The 20,638-nt window shown below is 36.3% G+C and overlaps 1 protein-coding gene across 5 annotated transcripts in view; it reads left to right on the top strand.

Moving 5' to 3' along the window:
* The window catches only part of INVS (inversin), an 84,793-nt gene that overhangs the window by 43,190 nt on the left and 20,965 nt on the right, over positions 1–20,638 (top strand). For 2 of the 5 annotated variants that reach the window (XM_051609358.1, XM_051609359.1), the window contains 5 exons: positions 1,288–1,455; positions 7,499–7,679; positions 11,258–11,367; positions 15,553–15,724; positions 20,187–20,342. In XM_051609358.1, the coding sequence (XP_051465318.1) occupies positions 1,288–1,455; positions 7,499–7,679; positions 11,258–11,367; positions 15,553–15,724; positions 20,187–20,342 (787 nt within the window). Of the gene's footprint in view, positions 1–1,287; positions 1,456–3,803; positions 3,861–4,652; positions 4,790–5,678; positions 5,697–7,498; positions 7,680–11,257; positions 11,368–15,552; positions 15,725–20,186; positions 20,343–20,638 lie in introns of those variants that run through there. The other 3 variants (XM_051609361.1, XM_051609362.1, XM_051609360.1) reach the window with 3 other exon arrangements.

The raw sequence follows: 20,638 nt of genomic DNA, 5'->3' as shown, positions 1-20,638 counted from the left end.
CAGTAATATTCAACCTCAAAATTCTGAGTGATTAAGAAAGTATAAACCTTTGCTTCAGTTGAAACCAAGTTCAGTGTCAATATTCAGTGCCACCTTCCTTTAGTGGAGAGTAATCCTCTTATATGCTTCTCCATCAATTTGTGTTATTCCAAGACATTTCCAAATTTAAGAGGAACAAAACTCATTATTGCAGTTGTTTTATGGTGAACCTCTAGTGCTGAGGCCTGCTTCAGATCATCATTCTAACCTGAACATGATTGCTTAATACCAAGCTAATATTTTCTCCTGGTCTGAAATTGCTGCATCTTAATGACATTGTTCTGTTGGCTAAGTAAGTAGCCTGGACAGTATTCTCCTTCCATAGCTCAAGAAATCCTTATCTGAACAAATTAACTGTCTACCAGAAACACTTTTATTCCAATCATAATGGCTTCTCAGTGTGGGTCTCATGGAAGATGGTCTAGCCAAGATCTAATTAACTTAGCCCCAGTAACAAAGACAGGTATCTACTCTTACCTAGATTGATTGGCCTCTGGTTCTGTTTTGTTTAAAGCCTGTTTTCCAGTGATTTTGAATTGTCACCCACCCTAGGTACACGTGCTCCATTTTCTCTCAGTCCTCTTTATCAAAGCATAACAAAAGATTGCTCATTTCCTCATTGTTTAAACTGGGTTTACCTGTGGTCCCTCCCCTCTGCTCAGCGCTGGTGGCACCACAGATGGAATGCTTTGTCTGCTTCTAGGTTCTGCAGTACAGTAAGGGCATAGACATATTGGAGCAAGTCCAGTGGAAAGCCACAAAGATGATTAACAGATTGAAGCATCTGACATGAAGAAGAGCCTGAGAGACCTGCAGATGTTTAGCCTGAGAAAGAGACAGTTCAGGGGTGATTTTTACCGATGTGTATGATGGGAGGCAGTAAAGAAGATGGAACCAACCTCTTCTGAGCAGTCTCCAGTGAGCAGGCAAGAGGCAGTGGACACAAGCTGAAATAGAATAAATTCTGTTTAAACTTGAGAAAATCCTGTTTTCACTCTGAGGGAGATAAAACACTAGAACAGGTTGTCCAGAGAGGTTGTGGAGTCTCCATCTGTGGAGATAAGTCATAATCTGAATGAAAAATGTCCTGATCAACCTATTCTAGTTGACCCTGCTTTGAGCAGAAGATTTGGACTATGTGATCTCTTTCGTTCCATGAAAATAAAGTTTAAACATATTTCAGATTCTAACCAGCTGTTAATTTTCATCTTCTATTCATTTTTCAAAGTTGTGAATATTGTTTTCCAGCAAACTGCATTGCATTGGAGTGCCTACTACAATAACCCAGAGCATGTGAAACTTCTCATAAAACATGATTCAAATATTGGAATCCCTGATATTGAAGGAAAGATCCCACTTCACTGGGCAGCTAACAACAAGGATCCTAGTGCAATTCACACAGTGAAATGTATTCTGGTAAGAAAGTCTAAGATATATAATAGGCTTTCTGTATTTATTACTTTACTCTGATACAAATATGTTTTGTTCTCTTGAAATTTTTCATTTTAGTCTACTGACTGCTTGAGAATGAAATTATTTGCTTTTCCTAATATCCAGAATTTAATAAGAAATAATCTTAAATATTTTTGCTGTCTTGGAAGGGGGTTCTTCTGAGTTATGTGGGTGAATATGTTTGCTCTAACTCATGGGCAATGGGTATTCTCTTAATTAGGATGTGTGTAACACATAGTTACTAATCTGGGGAGGAAGAGAGGGAGGAGAAGGTTGTAAATTCTCCTAGGTAAAATGGCCAGTCATATTACTCATCTCAGTTACATCTTGCACACTGATTTCTTTGTTTTGTGTCTTCATTATTGAAAATTTCTTTCTTTTTACCTAATTGAATTTGGTCTTTCAAGTCCAAATTTTGGGAAGTATTTGATCAAGCATCAGTCAACCCATGAGCAGTTTATTGAGAGACTTTCCAAATATTTTTCTGTACAGGTTTAATATTTTCCTTGGTGGTGTATTTTCTCTTTCTACAGTATTTCAGTTTCATTTTCTACATTGACAGTTATAATGAGTACAATGAAATCATACACTCAACTGGATTTTTACCTTGATTTTTATTCTACGGGAATCTCTGAACTTCACTAACATGCAAAGATACAGAAGTCTCAACTTAATTTTTCTCTCATATTACAACAATCTCTCTCTCTGTAAGTCTTTCAGTGGTCTTTGAGAACTGGAAACATATTGGTTGTAAGCTAACTAAAATGACTTCTGTGACTCTTTGCCTGATTAGCTTGTAAGTTGAGAACATCTGAAACTTTGCTTTGCTTTTCTCCAAATCACATTGATAATCTCACAGTTATGAATACTTTTTTTAACTGTAAAAATAGTTTTTGAGAAGTTTCCAGTGTTAAAATAATGTGATTTTACTTCTGTATTGCTCCTATTTATTCAAGATGTTTTTTTAACTCAGTTGTCATATAATTTGTCACAAACAAAATTTTGTCACAAAGTTTTAGTTTGTGTATACCATCTACTTTTCCATCATACTAGAGAAATAAACGTGCTGAAACGTAAGTAAGGATTCTGTATTCAAATACAGACTTTTTCAAATGTTACATAGTTAAGTTAGATGTTTTTAAAAGTTGTGGTGGGTTGGCTCCAGCCAACAACCTAACGCCTGTACAGCCACTCACTCACTCCCCTCTTGTGAGACTGGGAGAAAACAGGGGGAAAGCAAGAAGACTTTTGCATTAAGTTAATGGCTGTTTAGTATGGAAATGCAAAAAATTGCATGCAAAAAGAGGATTTATTCTATACTTGGCACCAGCAGGCAGATTTTAGCCACTCCTAGGAAAGTGGAAAAGAGCTTCAGCATGGTTAATTGTTGCTTGGAAAGACAGACGTGTAGCCATGAATGTCCTCCTGCCCTCCTTCTTTCCCTGAGCATGACATTATATGATGTGGAATATTGCTTGGGTCAGATAGGGTCAGCTGTCCCAGCTGTGTCCCCTTCCAGTCTCTTGCCCACCCCCAGCCCACTTAATTGGGGGAATGGGATGGGGCAGGGCATGAAAGAGAGAAATCCTTGATGCTGTGCAAGCACTGATCAGTAACAGCCAAAACATTGGTGTGTTACCAACAGTTCTAATCACAAATACAAAGCCCAGCACTGTAAGTGGTACTCTGAGGAGAATTAACTCCATCCCAGCCAGATGGATTACAAAAGGTCAAAAAGACATATCTCCTTGCTGAAGGTGTTCTCAAAGCTTCTCTTCAGGTAGTACAGAATCATGATTATGTCCAGATTTTTTAGTGTACTTTTGTTTTGTTGGGGGTTTTTTTGTGTGTGTGTGTGTTGTTATTTGCTTCTTAATTTTATTTTATTCTGACAGTTAAAAGTGTGTGTTTCTGATTCCATCTAGGCTTTTTCATGCATTGATTAAATTGTTTATATTCCAGAGAATATTGTAGGCTTATTGATGGATTAAGACAATAAGTTTAAATGAAAAAGTAGCTAAGCTTTAATATGCTGTAAAAAATAAGCTGTAAAAGTTGGTGATACAGAAACATTGCTACTGGGTAATAAATCAGTTGTTTAGTATAAATACCTCTTTTTGTTGGTTGTGGGTTTGATCCTTTAATAAGGTCTTGTCTTCTCTCCAAACGGAAGTGTTTTTCTTTCTTATCCTGATAGACATCTATCTAGCAGAGCTCACCATCTTCTCCTCCTTTCTTAACTACTTTTTGCCATATTACCCAGTTCTAGATCAATTGTTCAAGCATGACCTTTGATTCTCATTCCTCTGTAGGTCTTCACATCCAGATTAACATAGTTTTTCACATTCTTTCTGCATGATATTTCTAACGTAAGTACCCATACAGTTAAACTTTCTGTCATCTTGTGTCTTCACTTACATAATTGCATTTCTGAGTTCAAAGGAATATTGTCTTGGAGTGATAGCAGTGCAAAAGGGCTGTGAGTCTGTGCCACTGTTGCCTCACCATTCTTTTAATCACCTCCAACACAAACCACTTGTCTCTGCTTTCAGGTGAGAGTGCTATAAGCTCTAAGGTATGTGCTGTTGCTCAGCTAGCAGTCAGATATTGGTATCTACTGCTGGAAAATCTGCATTGGCAGCCTTTTGCCTGCTGACTTAAGTTATGAGAAACAACTCTGCTGTTGTTTCTCTCGTGTTATCTTGGACACTCTGGAAGAATTCCCCAGAAAATTATTTCTCTCTAGTGTTTTCAGAATTTTCAAGTGCTGTTTCAGAAAAACTTGACAAAAGCTAAGCTTTTGGTTAGCAGCAACACTGTTGTTTTTCAGTGCTCTCCCATCTGGATGTGTCCATTTGTTGTCCCCTGTTTATAAATTAATAAAATTAAGGGTCAGCTTTCTGTTTGATGCCTGTATAGTACTTAGCCCATTGGGATTGTCAAAATAAGCAGTAATGAAAAGAGCTCAACTGAGTGCTGAAGAAGTAGGTTGGATTTGCAGAGGTGACAGTTATGCACTAATTGGTTATATATAATACTGAAATCCATGAAATACAGCAAAAAATGAAACTCATGGCATATTTAGAAAGTAAACATGTGACATAGAGAGAAACTGTAATCTGGAGATCCTTCATGGTCAACTTCCTTTTCCACCTTTCCAGATTCAGCAGTGCTTGGTTACATGAAAAACGTTGGGAAGATTTAAGGAGAAAAGGACAGAATAAGGTTCCATTAATATGATGGAAGCAACTGCTTAGTACTCTCTGTCTATTTTGTATCTCTTTATTTGTTCTTCATGGTAAGAGACATGATACTTATTTATAGAACACTTTTCATTATTGCCTATAATTCAGTTATTCTAATTGCTGCAGAAAAATGTGTAAAACATTAATATAATATGACAGTTTAACTATAGCGAGTTTTACACCAAAGCCACTTAAAATCCAAAGAAATTCTACTCTAGAATGTGGGTAGAAAGAGGCCTAAAACATTTTAGTTCAAGTGGCCAAACATTTCAAAACACATGAGTACTTTTACACTAGAATATAAATAGTGGCTTTGTCATTAAAACATTCTTTACCATTTTGCAAAACTAACACTTTCAATTATGGGAGTGTGTTCTGAGGAACATCAGTGACTTTGAACCAGGAGTCTTAGGAGTGATATATTTAAGATGCTGTGCTTTTAGAAGGCTTGAAAATTAACTTTCCAGATTACATCAATAAATTATGGGTAAAGTGAAAAAAAATTGGTTTCTTGTTTGTCCATTTTGTTGAAACAGGTTTTCCTCTAGTGGAGTTAGAGTTTCAGTAATAAGTTCTGTGCATATCATCATTAATTTTTAGTCGTTCTTAAAAGTGGCTCTCATAAAGATCACTTCTGAGTTTTTGCAGTGGACTCTACTCCCTCTGCTGAGGTCTTTGAATAGAGAGAAATTAACCATATTACCAGCTTTTTATTGAGAATTATTAAACCCAGGAAAGAACAAAATACTTCACTTTTCACTGTAATGGTTCATATAAATACTTTTGAACACTTATTTAAGCAGGTGTTAGTCATACTTTGATTATTGGGGTTTGTACATGTAACAATGTTAACTTTGATTGTATTTTTAATTAAAAGATTTATCAATTTCTTTTTTTTTAACAGGTTACCTGTTACTGTGCTAGTAGCTAGACATAGTAATGAGCTACAATATGTTTCAAGTATGTTAATTTTTTTCTCCACCAAACATGGCTAACACTACTGATATCTAAAACTGATGCATTTTTTTTAGATATGTGGTAGGCAACTTAATTAGCATTTACATACAGTATATGAAGTATGTAAATCTTGAACATCAGAAAACGTATATTAATCAAATATTAGGAAGTTTAGTTGACACTTCTAGGAAGTAAGAGAGTAAGAAACAAATAATAAGGATATTGTAGAGTTAAGGCTACTACTGCAGTAATAATTTAGCCACATTGCACTTAGGAAATGCAGTTAAATGTAACTGTAAATCTATTTATCTTTTAATATATTAAATAGAATATCTAGAAAGTACAACTTTGGTCAATTAAGATTTGGATAGAAACCATAACTCTGGAATTTCCTGCTTCTCGATTTATCGTTCTTGATGTTCGGTGTTAATTTTCTATATCATAGTTACTGCATTTCAAATAATGCAAGTGCTACTGATTTGATGGCCTATTTGTGTACCTAGTGAAGTCAATAAGTAGAAATGGCAATTAGTTTAGTGAGAAAGGTATCAGGAACTTGATTTGACTGTTAACAAGGCACATTAATCACGATCTCTCCCTCTTTCATAAATAAATTGTAAGATACAGTGTGGCTCTGTATTTTTGGGAGGATTAGTTTTTTTCCAGTTACCATCGCTTAAAATCCACTGTGGTGCTGGAAGTTAAAAAAAAATCTGAGGACTGCATTCCTTTTCTCTTTTGGACAGGATTCACAGGACTTCAGTGAATTGTTCTGAATTGCTGGAGATAGAGCAGCAGACTTACTCCCTATAGTTTATTTAAGCTCTTGTTTTTACATTCTGCTTCTGTTGTAGATGTTTTATGTCCTGCATCCTGAGTTTCAATTGTTTTGTTGTTTACTATTTTCTTTTGAGATACCTCTTTTTTTTCAGGAAAGTGAAGTGTAAAGTTTGTAATTCGTGGACCTTTATGATATTTGCCATTTCAGGAACTCTGCGGTGCTAAGATTATGTTAATTTTTACCTGTTCTGTTGTTTTTTTGCCTGAGAAAGAAAGTAATGAAGAGAAGTCTGTGTAGATAAAGGTTTATGAGAGAGGGAATGACTATAATATGCAACTATATAGCTAGGGGCCTTATATGAAAGTCATTTAGCATGTTTTTGAAGAAAATGTGATGAAAAGTCACTTTTATCTATTAATGCTGATGTTATAGGATCAAATGACTAATAATGATACTTTAAAAGATTTTGTTGTTGTTGTTCAAAATTAAGGCCATTACATGTAGATGGATTCATTAGAAGTGCTCTCTAACTTACTTCCGTCCTGCCAGCTACAGACCTTGACAAGTCCTGTAGAAATGCTCTGATAGTCATGTGGTTTTAAAATGCTAGAAAAGTATTATAATGAAAACCATAAGATGAACTTGTGCAGAAAGGAGAGTGTCCTAGGAGAAAAATGTGTAGAGATGTATGTCACACTCAACTTAGAAAATCAAGTAAGAAGATCTAGTTATTTTTACAAGAGACTGAGTTAGTCTTTTGAAGATCTCTGTAAGACTTGCACAACAGACTGATAAAACTTCAGATTATGTACTGAAAATCAGGTCTAGTGCAATAATTATTAAAAAAAACCCATTAGAAATACTTGAAAATAGCCTATACTGTAACAGAAGTATTTGTTTGAAAAGCTATCTTCTACTGAACCAGGACAGTTTATGTCCTTATTACAAGACTGAAAAAGAAAAAACCTGTAGTTTTTCACTTTAACTTAAGTATTTTTAACCTTTTATTTATTTTTTTTTAAAGGAAGCTGCACCTACAGAATCTCTGCTTAACTGGCAAGACTACGAAGGACGAACTCCCCTTCATTTTGCTGTTGCTGATGGGAACGTGGCAGTTGTTGATGTCCTGACCTCCTATGAAGGCTGCAATGTGACATCTTATGATAACTTGTTTCGAACTCCCCTTCACTGGGCAGCCTTACTTGGTAAACTGGACACCGCTGAAGTAATTTAATAATTGTCTGTAGTGTTTCATCTTTGTTTTTCTATTTCATTCTGGCCTGGCACTGTGCTAACCAATTTCTTAGAACAATAGTTTTTTCTGCTAGACCAGGATTAGAACTTTGTGTGTAGACTGTTCTTTTTAGTTTCAGATTGACCAATGCACTGTAAAATGCATTTTTTCAGCAGGCTATCTATGCTCATGATTTAAGAACAATTAGAGCATATTGAAATGTTCTTGCACATGTAGCTTTATTCATTGTTAAAAAACCCCCACAACTGGTACCCTAAAGTAGTGGTGTCCAAAGTGGTGTGTACATACACAGCCCAGCATGTGTGCAACACAATTCATTGGGGTGCATGAAGAAAATATCATAACTTCTGATTATATTTATTTTTTATCTGAAAAAAAATAGGAAACTTTACTAATATTTAATTTATAGATTCATGCTAGCACCTCACTTGGTCCATATGTAAGACAGTCACACAGAGTTTGCGAGGTACCTGAGGGGGGAGCGAGTGCTTCACAGAGCAGAGGGGTTGACAATGACATCATCACTCATCTGTTCATGTTCAGCTTACTGCAGTGTGTATTGCATTTTATGTGTGCCTGGTTAAGGGGATTTATGGAGTATATTATTTAGTTTTTGCTAAACGAGCCCTCACAAAATACACGAATGACTTACAAAGACTCCTGCAAAGGAATTGCAGATAATCAGATAATGCCAGCACAAGCGAACAAGAAAATGGCAGAGCCGACTCCTATTTGTAGGATGAGCTCTTCATCAGACACATTATGACAAGCTAATCTGATCTGACAAGAAGTTTTAAGTTTTATTCTGTTCAGATTGCTACCCTAAGACTCAGATGCTCTGTAAATTATAACCTTGCATATGTGAATTCTGCACCGTTTGGTTTTATAGGTTACAAAACTGGATCTTTGCAAAACAGCTAAAAATCTGATTAAATACAAATAGTCAAAATACAGAGAAGCAGAACTCATAAAATGATAGGCACAAAAATAATATGTTTTAGAAAATTTACCTCTTGTTTCCCTTTCTCCTATGTGCAGGAGGTAAAAAATAAATATCATGTACCAGATAAAAAGGAAGAGTCTTCAAACACTCTCCTCTTTTAACAGGCTTCATCCCCATGACCCTTTGGGACACTGCAGACAAAAAATGCCAATAAAAGAATCAGGTTGCTTCCTGGAGAGAGTTACTGCAACACAAGTCACAATATACATGTAGTTTGATTATGTTTATTTAAAAATAAAAAAAGTGTTCTCAGATTTGCATTGCCATTCAAGTAGGGATATTGCATTTTTACAGCAAAATTGTAAAACATTTTAAGTGTCATGGGATTTGTCTCCAAAAGAAGTAGTCATTATCACTTGGTTCTGTTTAAGAAGCAAATTTTATTGTGTTTTGAAATTGGTTGTATTTAAGAGAGAGGTTTTGTCTGTTGGAGAAATGGATTGTCTAGTCAATGTAGAATAAAAGGGGAAGATATGCCAAGACCTCAGAGTCCTTTGTGAACTTGATGAGGTCTCCAGGTGTCATATTGCCATGGGGAACTTCTGATTAGTAAATTATTATTAATTTCAGGTTAGATACTGTATGCTCTATGTTAAATCTCAAAGTCTAAAATGTTACTGAATGAGTTAACCATAGGAGGTTTAAAGTAGCACATAGATACAGCCAGAAATATTCTGTTAAAGGTGATGAGTTGCATGTGACTGCATCTTAGGGGGTTATTGCTCCTCTTACCTTTTGGGTAGATAAAAGTCTCAGCCAAGTTACATTTCTTCTGTGTAAAAGTACTATGGAAATGACATTTCTTGACCTCAAGAATTGAGTTTTAATGTTTACATTAATGTCAAAGTGACATCCATCTTTGCACCAATTTACTTACTGTTGCATCCAACGCAACTTCTTATTTTCAACTCTCTCACGCCTTCTTTTTCATAGTTAATTTAGGTAGATCTGTCCTGATTCCAGAGTTCAGTTAGGCTTTTTCTAGTTGTTTGTCCTGAAAGTTCAGGTAACTTTTGTTTTTTTTCAAGCTCAGAACCCCTATTTTTTTCCTGCTAGGACTGCACTCAGGACCACCTTTTTCTGGTGTACCTCAGTCCACTTTTTCAGTTGTGAGATGGGAAGAGCATCGCAACATTGCATCTCTTCTTTTTAGTGTTTTTCTGGTAGAAAGGGACAGAATGTTGTGATGTTCTGGGTTCAGGCTTGTCTTAATGGCTGAAAGAGGAGCCTTCCTGTACACCCTAAAGCCCCTAGAAAAAAATTAATCTCACACAGCTGTTCTTCCTTTTTGACCCACATTGACCATTTTTTCTCATTTCTGATACTTCTGTGCATATAAAGTCTGAATGTGCCATTCCAAAAAAGAAGGCTTGACAAGTCCATCTCTTAGGATTTAAAAGCTACAGGCCACAACTCCTACACAGCTTAATTTTGTAATTGTCAGTGTTTTCAGTTTAAAAAGTCTACTGCTACTAGAAAGCTTTACCTACTTTTCTGAGTTTTTTTCTAAAGTAATTCAACTGTGCAAAAGTAACAAGCTGCAAAATCATTTTCCCCTCATCCAAGATACTGGAAGATTTCTCCTGTGAAATCAGAGAATTTTTAAGTTATTTATGCCTTATATTATCTCTTAAAATACCAAATCACTAAGTTATTCTGTGAGCTACATATACCTACAAAAGAAAGCACATGAAAAGATGAGTTAACTTTAGTGGCAGTATGCGGTATTGTGTCTTTGTTTTTCTATCTGTGAAGGGGATGTGAAGTTAACTATTCCCCCCAAATGTTGTTATTTTAAGCTAAAATAATTCAAATCTGTTTTGATGGAAGGAGTCATGTATGTCAGTTTGTTGTTTGTTTGCAGATATGGCAGCTGGTAGTAGTACACTAGCCTCCAGATTCTCCTATACATCTTCAGTTGAAATTTTGGTTGGATACAACCTAAGTAAAGAGTTTACACTTAATTTCTGTGAAATAATGTGATGTAGGATGAATTTGCCAATGTTGGTTTAGCCTAACTTTTAGTGTGAATGGACTCAAGCAGATGTAGTGCTCATCCTGACTGAATTATCAGAAGGTTTTTCTGGAAATACTCAACTCATTCATTGCAATGTTAATATCACAATTATCTGACCAGCTACTGCTGGTTTCTTTTTTCATGGAAATGTTCTAGTGATTTATTTTAAAAGAAGCAAGAAATCTTTCCACATGTCCCTGTCCATAGGTCATTCTGATTTCCAGATGCCTCTCAAAAATAAGGATACAGAGTGGAACTGGAACACTATTAGGAAGAAGGTGCATGCCAGGCTTAATAGTTCAAATATCAATTCTTATGTATCTCTCATGTTTAGACTGTAATGGCTAAAACGCTAATAAACTATTATTTGTTGAAGGCTGTTCATTTTGTTCTGGGGGTTTTCTTTTCAGGGCTTTTTGGGTTTTTGTGTTTTGCTTTGTTTCTTAATGGGGAAGTGTTTAACTTTCGGATTCAATACATATCTGGTTTTATTATATTTTTTTTTCAGGTCATGCACAGATTGTCAATCTCTTATTAGAAAGAAATAAGTTTGGAACTATCCCATCTGATAGTCAAGGCGCAACACCCCTACATTATGCAGCGCAAAGCAACTTTGCTGTAAGTAGCACATACCCTAAATGTGAAGTAAATACATTTTGCTGAAATATTTATAATGTAAAAAAAATGTTTGAGTTGTTTTTAAAATCCTATAGAGGCAGTGTTGTCTGCACAAGCTTAATTCAGAGTTTTGCTATGTTATGTGATACCAATGTGGTTAATTTCAAACTGTTAAAACTAGATTTTATAAACTAAGCTGCTGTTCAGAGAAGGGCCTTTGATCTATACATATGCATCAGAACACAGAATAGTCATTTAATACATCAATAATAAGCAGAATGACACCTTCTATTTTACTGTGCTTTTTCTTTTTAAGATTGATTATGTCAAAATCTTAGAAGTTATAAGGTATCTAGAGTAAGGTGACCTGTACGAGTATTTGCATAGCTGTGTCAGTACCAGGCAAACCAGCCTTTGCCTTCAGGAAGGTGATCAACTTATTAATATTTGCTATTATGAATGAGCCCTCGACTCATAAATCTTGGCTAAAGAGCAAGTACCTTTTGTCATAATTCTTTGTGGACATTATTTTTAATTTTTATTTTTAAAGTTTTAAAAATTTTAAACATTTTTTATATTCAGACACCAAAGAAATTTTTTTTTTTTATCAGACATGTTTATCAGACAGCCTAATTCTTGTATTTTGGTAGAACCGCTAATTTTTTTCCAGAGCAAGATCAGATAGAGTAGAGCTAAGTATAAAACTCAGCAGTTTAATGATTGCTGGTCACAGATGTCATCATAGAGGTAGTTCTCAAGCACTGGAACTTAAGAAGACTTTTTTAATGTTGTTCTGTCTCTCATAGTTGAAGTGTGCCATGCATAGTAAGCTGAGAGCTCCCATCTGAGTTTTCTTCAGTTGTAGTATTCGTAACTTCTGTTTACAAAAAGGATTCTTTAGTGCCTAATTAACGTAGTTATGTAGCACATACTGTGGCATTTTCTTAACGGGGATACTAATTTGGGTCTTTCTTGCCTACCCATGTGTTAATTTTCATAAAAGCAGTAAAATGTTAATGTCCTTGAGAACCATTCAGGTTAGCACATTCAGAAACAGTACTGAAAAAAGGAACTGACCAGTGTTTATTAATACCACAGCTGTCACCCTTTTTTTGTTCCATGTGAGACTGTGTTTTCAGGGTTTGGTGGGTTAAGAGGTGGTCTTACTAAGGCCACGTATATATTTTTTAAAATTCAGAATTTCATTGGAGTAATTTTCTCTGTATAATTTACACTTTCTAAGATTTTTTTTATTGCTGATGATTATTGTCCATTACATGATCAATTTGGATCTGACTCACATGCCTGAAATATTTATGTTGTAAAAGTTCTTTCTTTCTAGTTTGAGTCAGACTCATGGTAAAGACAGAATGATTTTATTTACAATCTGGTGATTATTTCCACATACTTTTTTTTTTCCCCAATGTTTATACATTCCTTAAAAATGTGTTTTTCATACTAGTTTTCTTTCTCTGAGTTTGATTCAGTTATATGAAACATTACGTTGCTGTCTTCTGATCCTACCAGCCAGCCAAATTATGATATCATTTAGGTTTTTATGGGAAGAGGGTAGGTGATGGAATCAGACATTATTTTGTCATCATCAGACAGGAGAGTCTCATTCAGATCTGCAAGCCACTTTTAGCTGGTGATGTATCCAAGGGCCCCTGTTTATGCCTAAATTATGTCTCTCTTGTTTACCAATCTGGTTGTTTCTGAGCACCTCTCTTTGCTTTTTTTTTCTCAATTACATAGAAATCCTAGATCAATTCTTACCACTGCATTCCATGTACATGGTAAAAGAAGTGAGTGAAGGCTCATCCATGTTTTTTGGGCAGTAACATCTATATATTTATGGTTTGAGAGCCACATTGTTACTCTGTTCAGTTTGCCCAAGTTCAGATAGGTGTGGGATGTTTCTCAGTTAAAATGCATTCTGAGGCCCTAACAACAAGAAAGTTTGTTCTTTTGCATTTATTTTAAATATTTGCATTTCTTTCAGTTTTTTTTTAATTTGATATCTTATTCTTTCCTTTTTTTTTCTGTGGGTTGCTTACCCTAATATGACATCTTTTGTTTTTTTTTAAATACTGAAGAGTCTTAGCTGGTACTTAATTTATGCGAAAAAAAATTTCTCTAAAACTAATTTATCCCCACTTATAACAGAATGAAAAGTTCTAGAAGAAGAGAAGTTACCCACTATTGCCACCCAAATAGGTTGTCTTGCCAAAGGTCCAAATAAACATCCCTTGTAAATTTCTGAACTCAATGTGTGAAGGCATATTCTCTGTCAGTATTGATTTTAGTATTCAGAATGCAGGACTAAATATATCTATTTTTGGGTTTTTTTTATTTTTCCAGGTATGTCCAAGATAAGGTACTTTCCTGTTAATACTTGTACAGATTGATCTAGTAAATTGAATGTGGATACTCCTGTCTTATTTTTGAATGTTCAAAAATAATATTAACATTATTATAAAATTAGAAAATTGTAAAATTAGTATTTTTCAGAGAATGAAATTATCCGGGTTTACTTCTCTCCTTTACTGTTGTTTTTAAGCTTTGGTTTTTTTTATTTTTCTGCACTTTTTAAAATAGAGATAAAATACATGATTTTTCATGACAAACTACATGTAGAATTAAACTGATTGATACTTCTGCTTTCTGATTTTCTAGCCATCCTTTTCTAATTTAATGTAATTATTTTTTCAAGTTGGGATAACTTCCTTTTTGAAGATGCCTCTTACAGCACTATGGGACTTTCTTCCACATTTTCCCCACTAAAAATTACAAAAGACCAGAGGCTGACAGAAACGTTGCTTTGCTAAAACTTAATGGAAAAGTAAAATTCCTTATTTATGTTTGCAGGATGCATGCCTTAGTACTGAGGAGATCCAGCCTTCATCCTGCTTTTCACATTGCAGGGTTTCAAGCAGTGCAGGGAACTACTGGTAGGGTGCTGAGTTGCTGGCCTAAGGACTGGCCGCTTGTGTCTGAGGTGTAGTGGCAATCTGTGGGAGTACACAAGGCTCTGAACACTTGCTGCTTTGTGTGGAGGGTTTGGTGCTTCCATTCCTCAGTGTTTCTGGCTGGAACTTTTCACAAGATCAGGCATATCAGGTATGGGCCTAAAATCATTAGGTTAGGATCTTAGATCACATTCACATTCATGTCACTTAGGCATTTAAACACCTTTGTGATGATAAGCATTTAATTCCTTATAGCTAAGGAATTTTCATTCTACCCAGAGCAGGGATAGAGCTATTTTGAGGTCACATGGGGCAAAGAATAAAATAGTGTTAATACTAAAATATAAAATAATGAAACTCACTTTTTTCAGCTTTTATTGGCTAGCCCATCAGTGGCTCTGAAGAGATGTTTAGCAGCTGTTAAGTACATCGCCTTTGTAAAGCATTAAATAGAAGAGGGAAAGTCTTCCCCTAATTCTTTTTCCTGTAGTAGTGATTTCCTCTCCCCTCCTTTCCTGTGTGGTTTATTAAGAATTTAGCAGCAGGTCAAACAAGTGGACTTGTTTGCTGAGAGATTAACACAAAATCAGCATTTGAAGAAATACTTATTCTTGCTTTGATTTTAGTGTAACAGTTACAGTAGAAAGCCTGGACTCAAGTGTAAAGGTGTTTTTTATGTATAATGTTTCAGTAGTTAGTAACCTCTTGATATGATTAAATATTAGGAAATATGTCTACATTGCCTCAAAAGTCCTTTTTTTAATAATAGAAGTATTAGAGTTTAATAAACTAAAATATTTGTATGTGCAGTTATATTTAGAATTGGATCAGAAAAAAATAATCTGGAGAATATTTTGAAGAAACATTTATTTTAGCATCATAGTATTACAGTAATAGTTTGATAAGCTGGTAATAGTTTTCTGATTGCTTTCTTCACAGTGACTGCAGTGTCTTTCCTTCCTTATGGTGAACACATGATGTTTGACACTAAAAAGAAAAAAGTATGAAATAAATGACAGTGTTAAATTCATTGTTAACATCGAGGAGGAAAAGGGCATAGCAGAAATACAAAGCTCCCATTGAGCTGTTACTCTATATAAATACAAAAAGGAAAACTGAAGCTTTGATCTGCTTTATAAACAGCTAAATGAGACACAGTAGTTTCTTGTTGTTACTGATTCCCTTTAATGTTAATTTCAGTAGTATGTCTTTTCAGGAAACTGTTGAAGTATTTTTGAAACATCCTTCTGTAAAAGATGACTCGGATCTTGAGGGAAGAACATCCTTCATGTGGGCAGCTGGCAAAGGCAGTGATGATGTCATTAGGACCATGCTGAGTTTAAAGTTGGATATTGATATCAATATGACAGACAAATACGCTGGCACAGGTAAGATGCTTTATAATCAAGTGCCACTGGATGTTTCCAGTTAGTGTGATTTGCACCAAATATAAAACAGTGTTAGAAGCAATCTTAATCTTTTTATGGATGTGTCCCTTAATTCTGAAAATATTTATGCATTAGTTTAATTATGTGTTTTGAGTAATTTCTTTCCCTTATTGCAGTAAAGAAACAGGTATTTTCTGTGCAGATTGCACCAGTTAATTTGCAACATAGCAATAAGAAGTAATGCACTGCTGTGCTGCTACTTAGATGGATCTGTAATCCTAGGAAAGGAAGAGATGTTCTGTTTTTTAAGTATAAAATGAAATACAGTTGCATAATAAGCCCTCCCTGGAAATGCCTGTTAGAAAAAATTGTCAGTGAATAAATACTTTGAAACAACGTAGAGCAAACTTAACCAGTAAAGTGGCTTAAATGATCATAATGAAAATCATAAGTACCAGAGATACTTATAAAGATAGTGTAATAAAGATTAGGGTTGTTGCAGTTGTGTTGTCTGTGTAGTGCTTTCAACAAAAACAGAGTAACAATTCTGACAGAGAGACAGATGTTGAAGAGTATATGTATTCAGCAGTGTTGGAATACAGGTAAAAAGCAGTGGAACTGTAGGGCATGCTCATGACATCTGAATAAAAAAGGAGGATGTGGGTATATTGGGCATAAATTGGAGGGGCTTGGTAGCAGGGGGTTGCAGGGTTAAGCTGTGTGGCACAGACAGGTCCCAAATTTAGAAGTTGAATGCAAAAATGCATATCTGTGTATAATAAGTAGTAAAATGGTAGCCAAGCTGATAGTCAGAGCACACTCCTGTGAATAGTAAAGCAGAGGGCATTTCTCCTGAAAAGAGTTATTCTAAACAGTTAGGAATGCATATTGCAGTGTTTGTTTTTTAAAATGGTATTGTATTTGTTTTAAAGTATACTCAGTTATTATCTTTTGGCTGCACACACACACAAATCGGCTAAGCTGCATCCTTAGATTTAGGGAACTTGCAGCATACATCTATCCCAACCAAGAAACAAAGACAGGAATTTAACAGCTTTTCTGTTTTCAGACCACACTTCACATGGTAAATTAATGTAATGTCAAGGTTGCGTGGTTCAAGATTTGAAAGACAGCATGTATAAATATTACTTTCATATTAAAAATTTGAAAATTTTATTTCCTTTGGCTGTATTAGGGGGGGCTTACATAAAAACCCAAGTACAGTTACCATAAAATTCTATTTAAATATGTAAATTCTTGCTTTCCTTGCAGAACAACACACCAAAAAAACAGTCCTTCCAACTTCAGATAGTTTGTAATTTTTGAGTTTAAGAAATAGTGCAACAAATAAAATCTCAGTCTTCATGTTTGATGCCTTTACAAAGTACATACTCTACAGTTTTAGTCTTATTTCAGCTTTTAGCAGTCTAACCTGTATTTGCTCCTTCTTGACAGTTTCCTTTTAAATACCTCACAGGGTTTGTTTCAGACCTGAAGGTGCAGTGGTGTCGTAGCCAATGTGCAAACCTCCTTGTAAAGGGTTTTCTCCTCTGCGGAGGGACAAGCAATCACACCCTGTGCTTCAGAAATTACTGGGGTGTGTGTTTCGTGCTTGAATAATTCAGGTGGTTGGGCTGATTATCTTTCAGTCTTAAATGTTTCATAACACAGATGTGTAATCACCTTTTGATTTCTGATGTAGGGCTTTTAATCCAAGGAAATTAATGGATTTTCCATTTGCTTGGAACTGCCGTTGTGTAGAACAAGCTTGTAGCTTTAAAGTGGGGAACTATGCTGTTCATTGCGTGCTGTCGAGCAATCCACATTTTACCATTGTGCAAGCATGTGCAGCAGGCTTTATTACAGTGGGCTGTAAACTTAAAAGGAAGCCCCCCCTCCCCAGTAAATCGCTCTCTGATTTCAGCCCCGGGTTCTTTTTTCTGAAGGTTCCTAATCATTCTGGAGGTTTGGTGAGGGGAAAAGCAGCGTTGTGTTCTGACGGGGAAACTTAGGCAGTAACAGAAAATAGCCCACATGCCTCCGTGCCTGCGATGCAGTTGCTGAGGAGAGTTCAAGGTTGTGTTTTCCTGACTTTTGTCTGCCGACTCCCTTAAGCTCAGTTATAATGTTGCGCTAACGCAGCCTTTTGCATTTGCTTAAAAAGAGCAGGCTCTCCATTCAGAACGTCGAGGCTCCGCGCATTGTGTAGGAGAATGACACCAAGGGAAAGGAATTTCCATGTTCTCAGAGATCAGCGCTGCAGGAGCAGTACAGGGGCAGCTTTATAGCTCTGCCGTCACTGCCTACAATGGAGAGGGCTCTGTCTGCCGGCCGAACAAAAGCCCTATTGTGACCAGCTGGCCCGAGAATCTCTTCAGTCACCGTGACTCCATCACAGAAAATTTGGCTCACAAGAAAATATTGAGCACAAAGTGCGAAACAAGATGCCTGCGTCAGAATGAGTGATAGGGGGGAAGAACTGGCCAAGCTGACACAGCAGCTCTTTTTCTATTGTATTGTTATACACACCCCATGTGTCATCTGATGGAGTGGTTTACTGCCTTTGGTTTCATAAGACATGCAGTACAAAAACCAGAACCTAGAGTTTACTGTAAGGTCAGACCATGAAAACCAGGCCTATCCAAATGTACAAAGCAGCAGGGATCTCATTCTTGTCCTGTTTCCACTGATAGCCACCCACTCGCCTAGCTACTGCAGATCTTGCTGCTTGCAGGTATTATTCACCAGTGCCATGAGTGCCCCTCTGCTTTTTAGCTGCAGCAGTTAAACATCAGTGACATCTTAAAGGCATGATTTCAATTACTAAGGCAGTGCTTCTCACAGTGTGACCCCAGTCCTTGTAGGAGGTGCCCCATTGGTCTGTATCACAGTCCCAGTTCCTATCACTAATTTTGAGAATCTATTTTAAGGTGACACACTGGATTTGATTCACGGACAGTAGGGACAATCTCTGTGCTTTAGTAGTGCCTGTGAAACAGGTTGTGCTGGGTTACTATTTCATAAGCTGTGTGAAGTGAGTTACCAGTGGTAAACAGCAGCAGGCAAACACAAAAAGCCTGACTGTTTAGATGTGCTGGCTGTGGTTCAAGAAGCAGTTCCTTCTAACACTGGCCTTCGTGGTGTGCCTTTCTGCATAATATCTCTGCTGGATCCTGACCCTGCCTGTTTTAACATTAAACAAGTAGAGACATATAGTTATGGTTTACAGCCCCACGTTTTCCTTGTTTGAGCAGATTGATTTTTTTTTACCAAGGATGAATATTCTTGAAATTTCACAAGGAAACATATTTTTGTTCTAAATTATTTGGATATTGTCATCTGTGAAGTAATTTAGATGTAAGGCAGTATGCCTCTGAGAGCGTGGATTATCTGATTTGATTGCTGACTAGAAAATAATCCAAAGCCTTTTGAAAAGAAATTGAAAGTGAAATCACCAATATGTGTGTCCTCCATGGGTTTGAAATTTCACTGCTCTGTGTAGTTTGCCTTTCCTTCAAAAAGAGCAGTGAACTGGTTGGACTGGCATTTCAGTGTCTCCTCAATCCCAGCTGAGAGTGCCAGCAGGATCCCATGTGAGATGGCAGCAATTTCAGTTATAGGACACCACATCTTTACCTCTGAGGTCTTCCTCTGCTAAGGTAGCTCTGTGTTATTGGTTGGTTTGAACTCAGTGAAGTCTGCATACACTTAAAGATGAGAAGGCAAGGAAAAGTACAGAAGAGTGGGAGTCTGCAGAATCAACTTTGCATAGTTTTCATGCAACTGAACTTCATAAATTGTAGGGATGAGACAAAATGCAGTATCTGGTCTCTCCCTCATCCTTTTCTCTTTTCTGAAGAAAACAGGGAGCTGCAGATACTCTGTGAGTTATGATTGCCTTGCTACGTGATTTTTGTAAAATTTTCTCCAAGTAATGCTGAAAAAAACCCCAAACATCTGAGTGGTTATTTGGAGTTAGCTTTAATTGAGACAGCTTTGCTTACTTGAAAGGAAAAAGTATTTTCAGGAAAACACTGCAGAAATAATGAAAGCTTGCTTTCGCTGGCAACAGCCAGTTTCATGTCCATCAGGGTGAGATTAGAAATGCCACAAAACAGGCAAAAGTAGATCATGTTATGTTCTCTTAATCAGAAGCTGCTGCTGACTTTCCACAAATCCTCAATATGAGCCAGTCTTGGTGGTGTTAGTCAACATTCCTAGTTGGACAAGCTAGAACCCCAATTCAGGGCTAACAGTTTTTTCTACTTACTTCTCTGTTTCTTGTATGGCAAGGAAATGTGGTTAGTGATCACTTGTTACCGTGGTTCCATTTCTTGTGGTTGAAAAGCACTTTTTTTTCCCCAGTGCGGTTGAAGTTAATTTTTATTTTGTCTGCTCTAATTGTGACCCTCCAAAGCTCATGATACTGTGTTTCTTTTTTCCTACTGCTTTATTATTTTAGCATTACATGCTGCTGCCCTTTCTGGTCACGTCAGCACAGTGAAGTTGCTGTTGGAACATAACGCACAGGTAGATGCTTTGGATGTCATGAAACACACCCCACTTTTCCGAGCCTGTGAGATGGGGCACAAAGAAGTGATACAAACACTCATCAAAGGTCAGTTGTTAGGACTTTACAAGCCTGTTCAGAGTGTTGGTGCTGCTTTTTGCGGGACTGGGAAATAAAGAGCACAGCTGAGCAAGAGGTGGGGTAGAAATTACTTCTCTAAAGCAGGTTTTGTCTGCAGGTACCCTTTGTTGAACAGTGCTAGTAAATGTAAAAGATTATCAGAATGCTGTGCAAAATGGCTAGAAGTGTTAAATATAAAATTTAAAAATTTGGGATAGTTCTTTTCACAGCTCTTTCTGCTTAAGCCTTTTCAAGTACGTTCTAGTCTCTCAAACCGACTTTCA

This window comes from Apus apus, chromosome 2 (genome assembly GCF_020740795.1).
Source record: "Apus apus isolate bApuApu2 chromosome 2, bApuApu2.pri.cur, whole genome shotgun sequence".
NCBI classification, from domain to species: domain Eukaryota; kingdom Metazoa; phylum Chordata; class Aves; order Apodiformes; family Apodidae; genus Apus; species Apus apus.
Note: the sequence above shows the minus strand (reverse complement) of the source record. Positions and strands in the feature narration are given on the sequence as shown.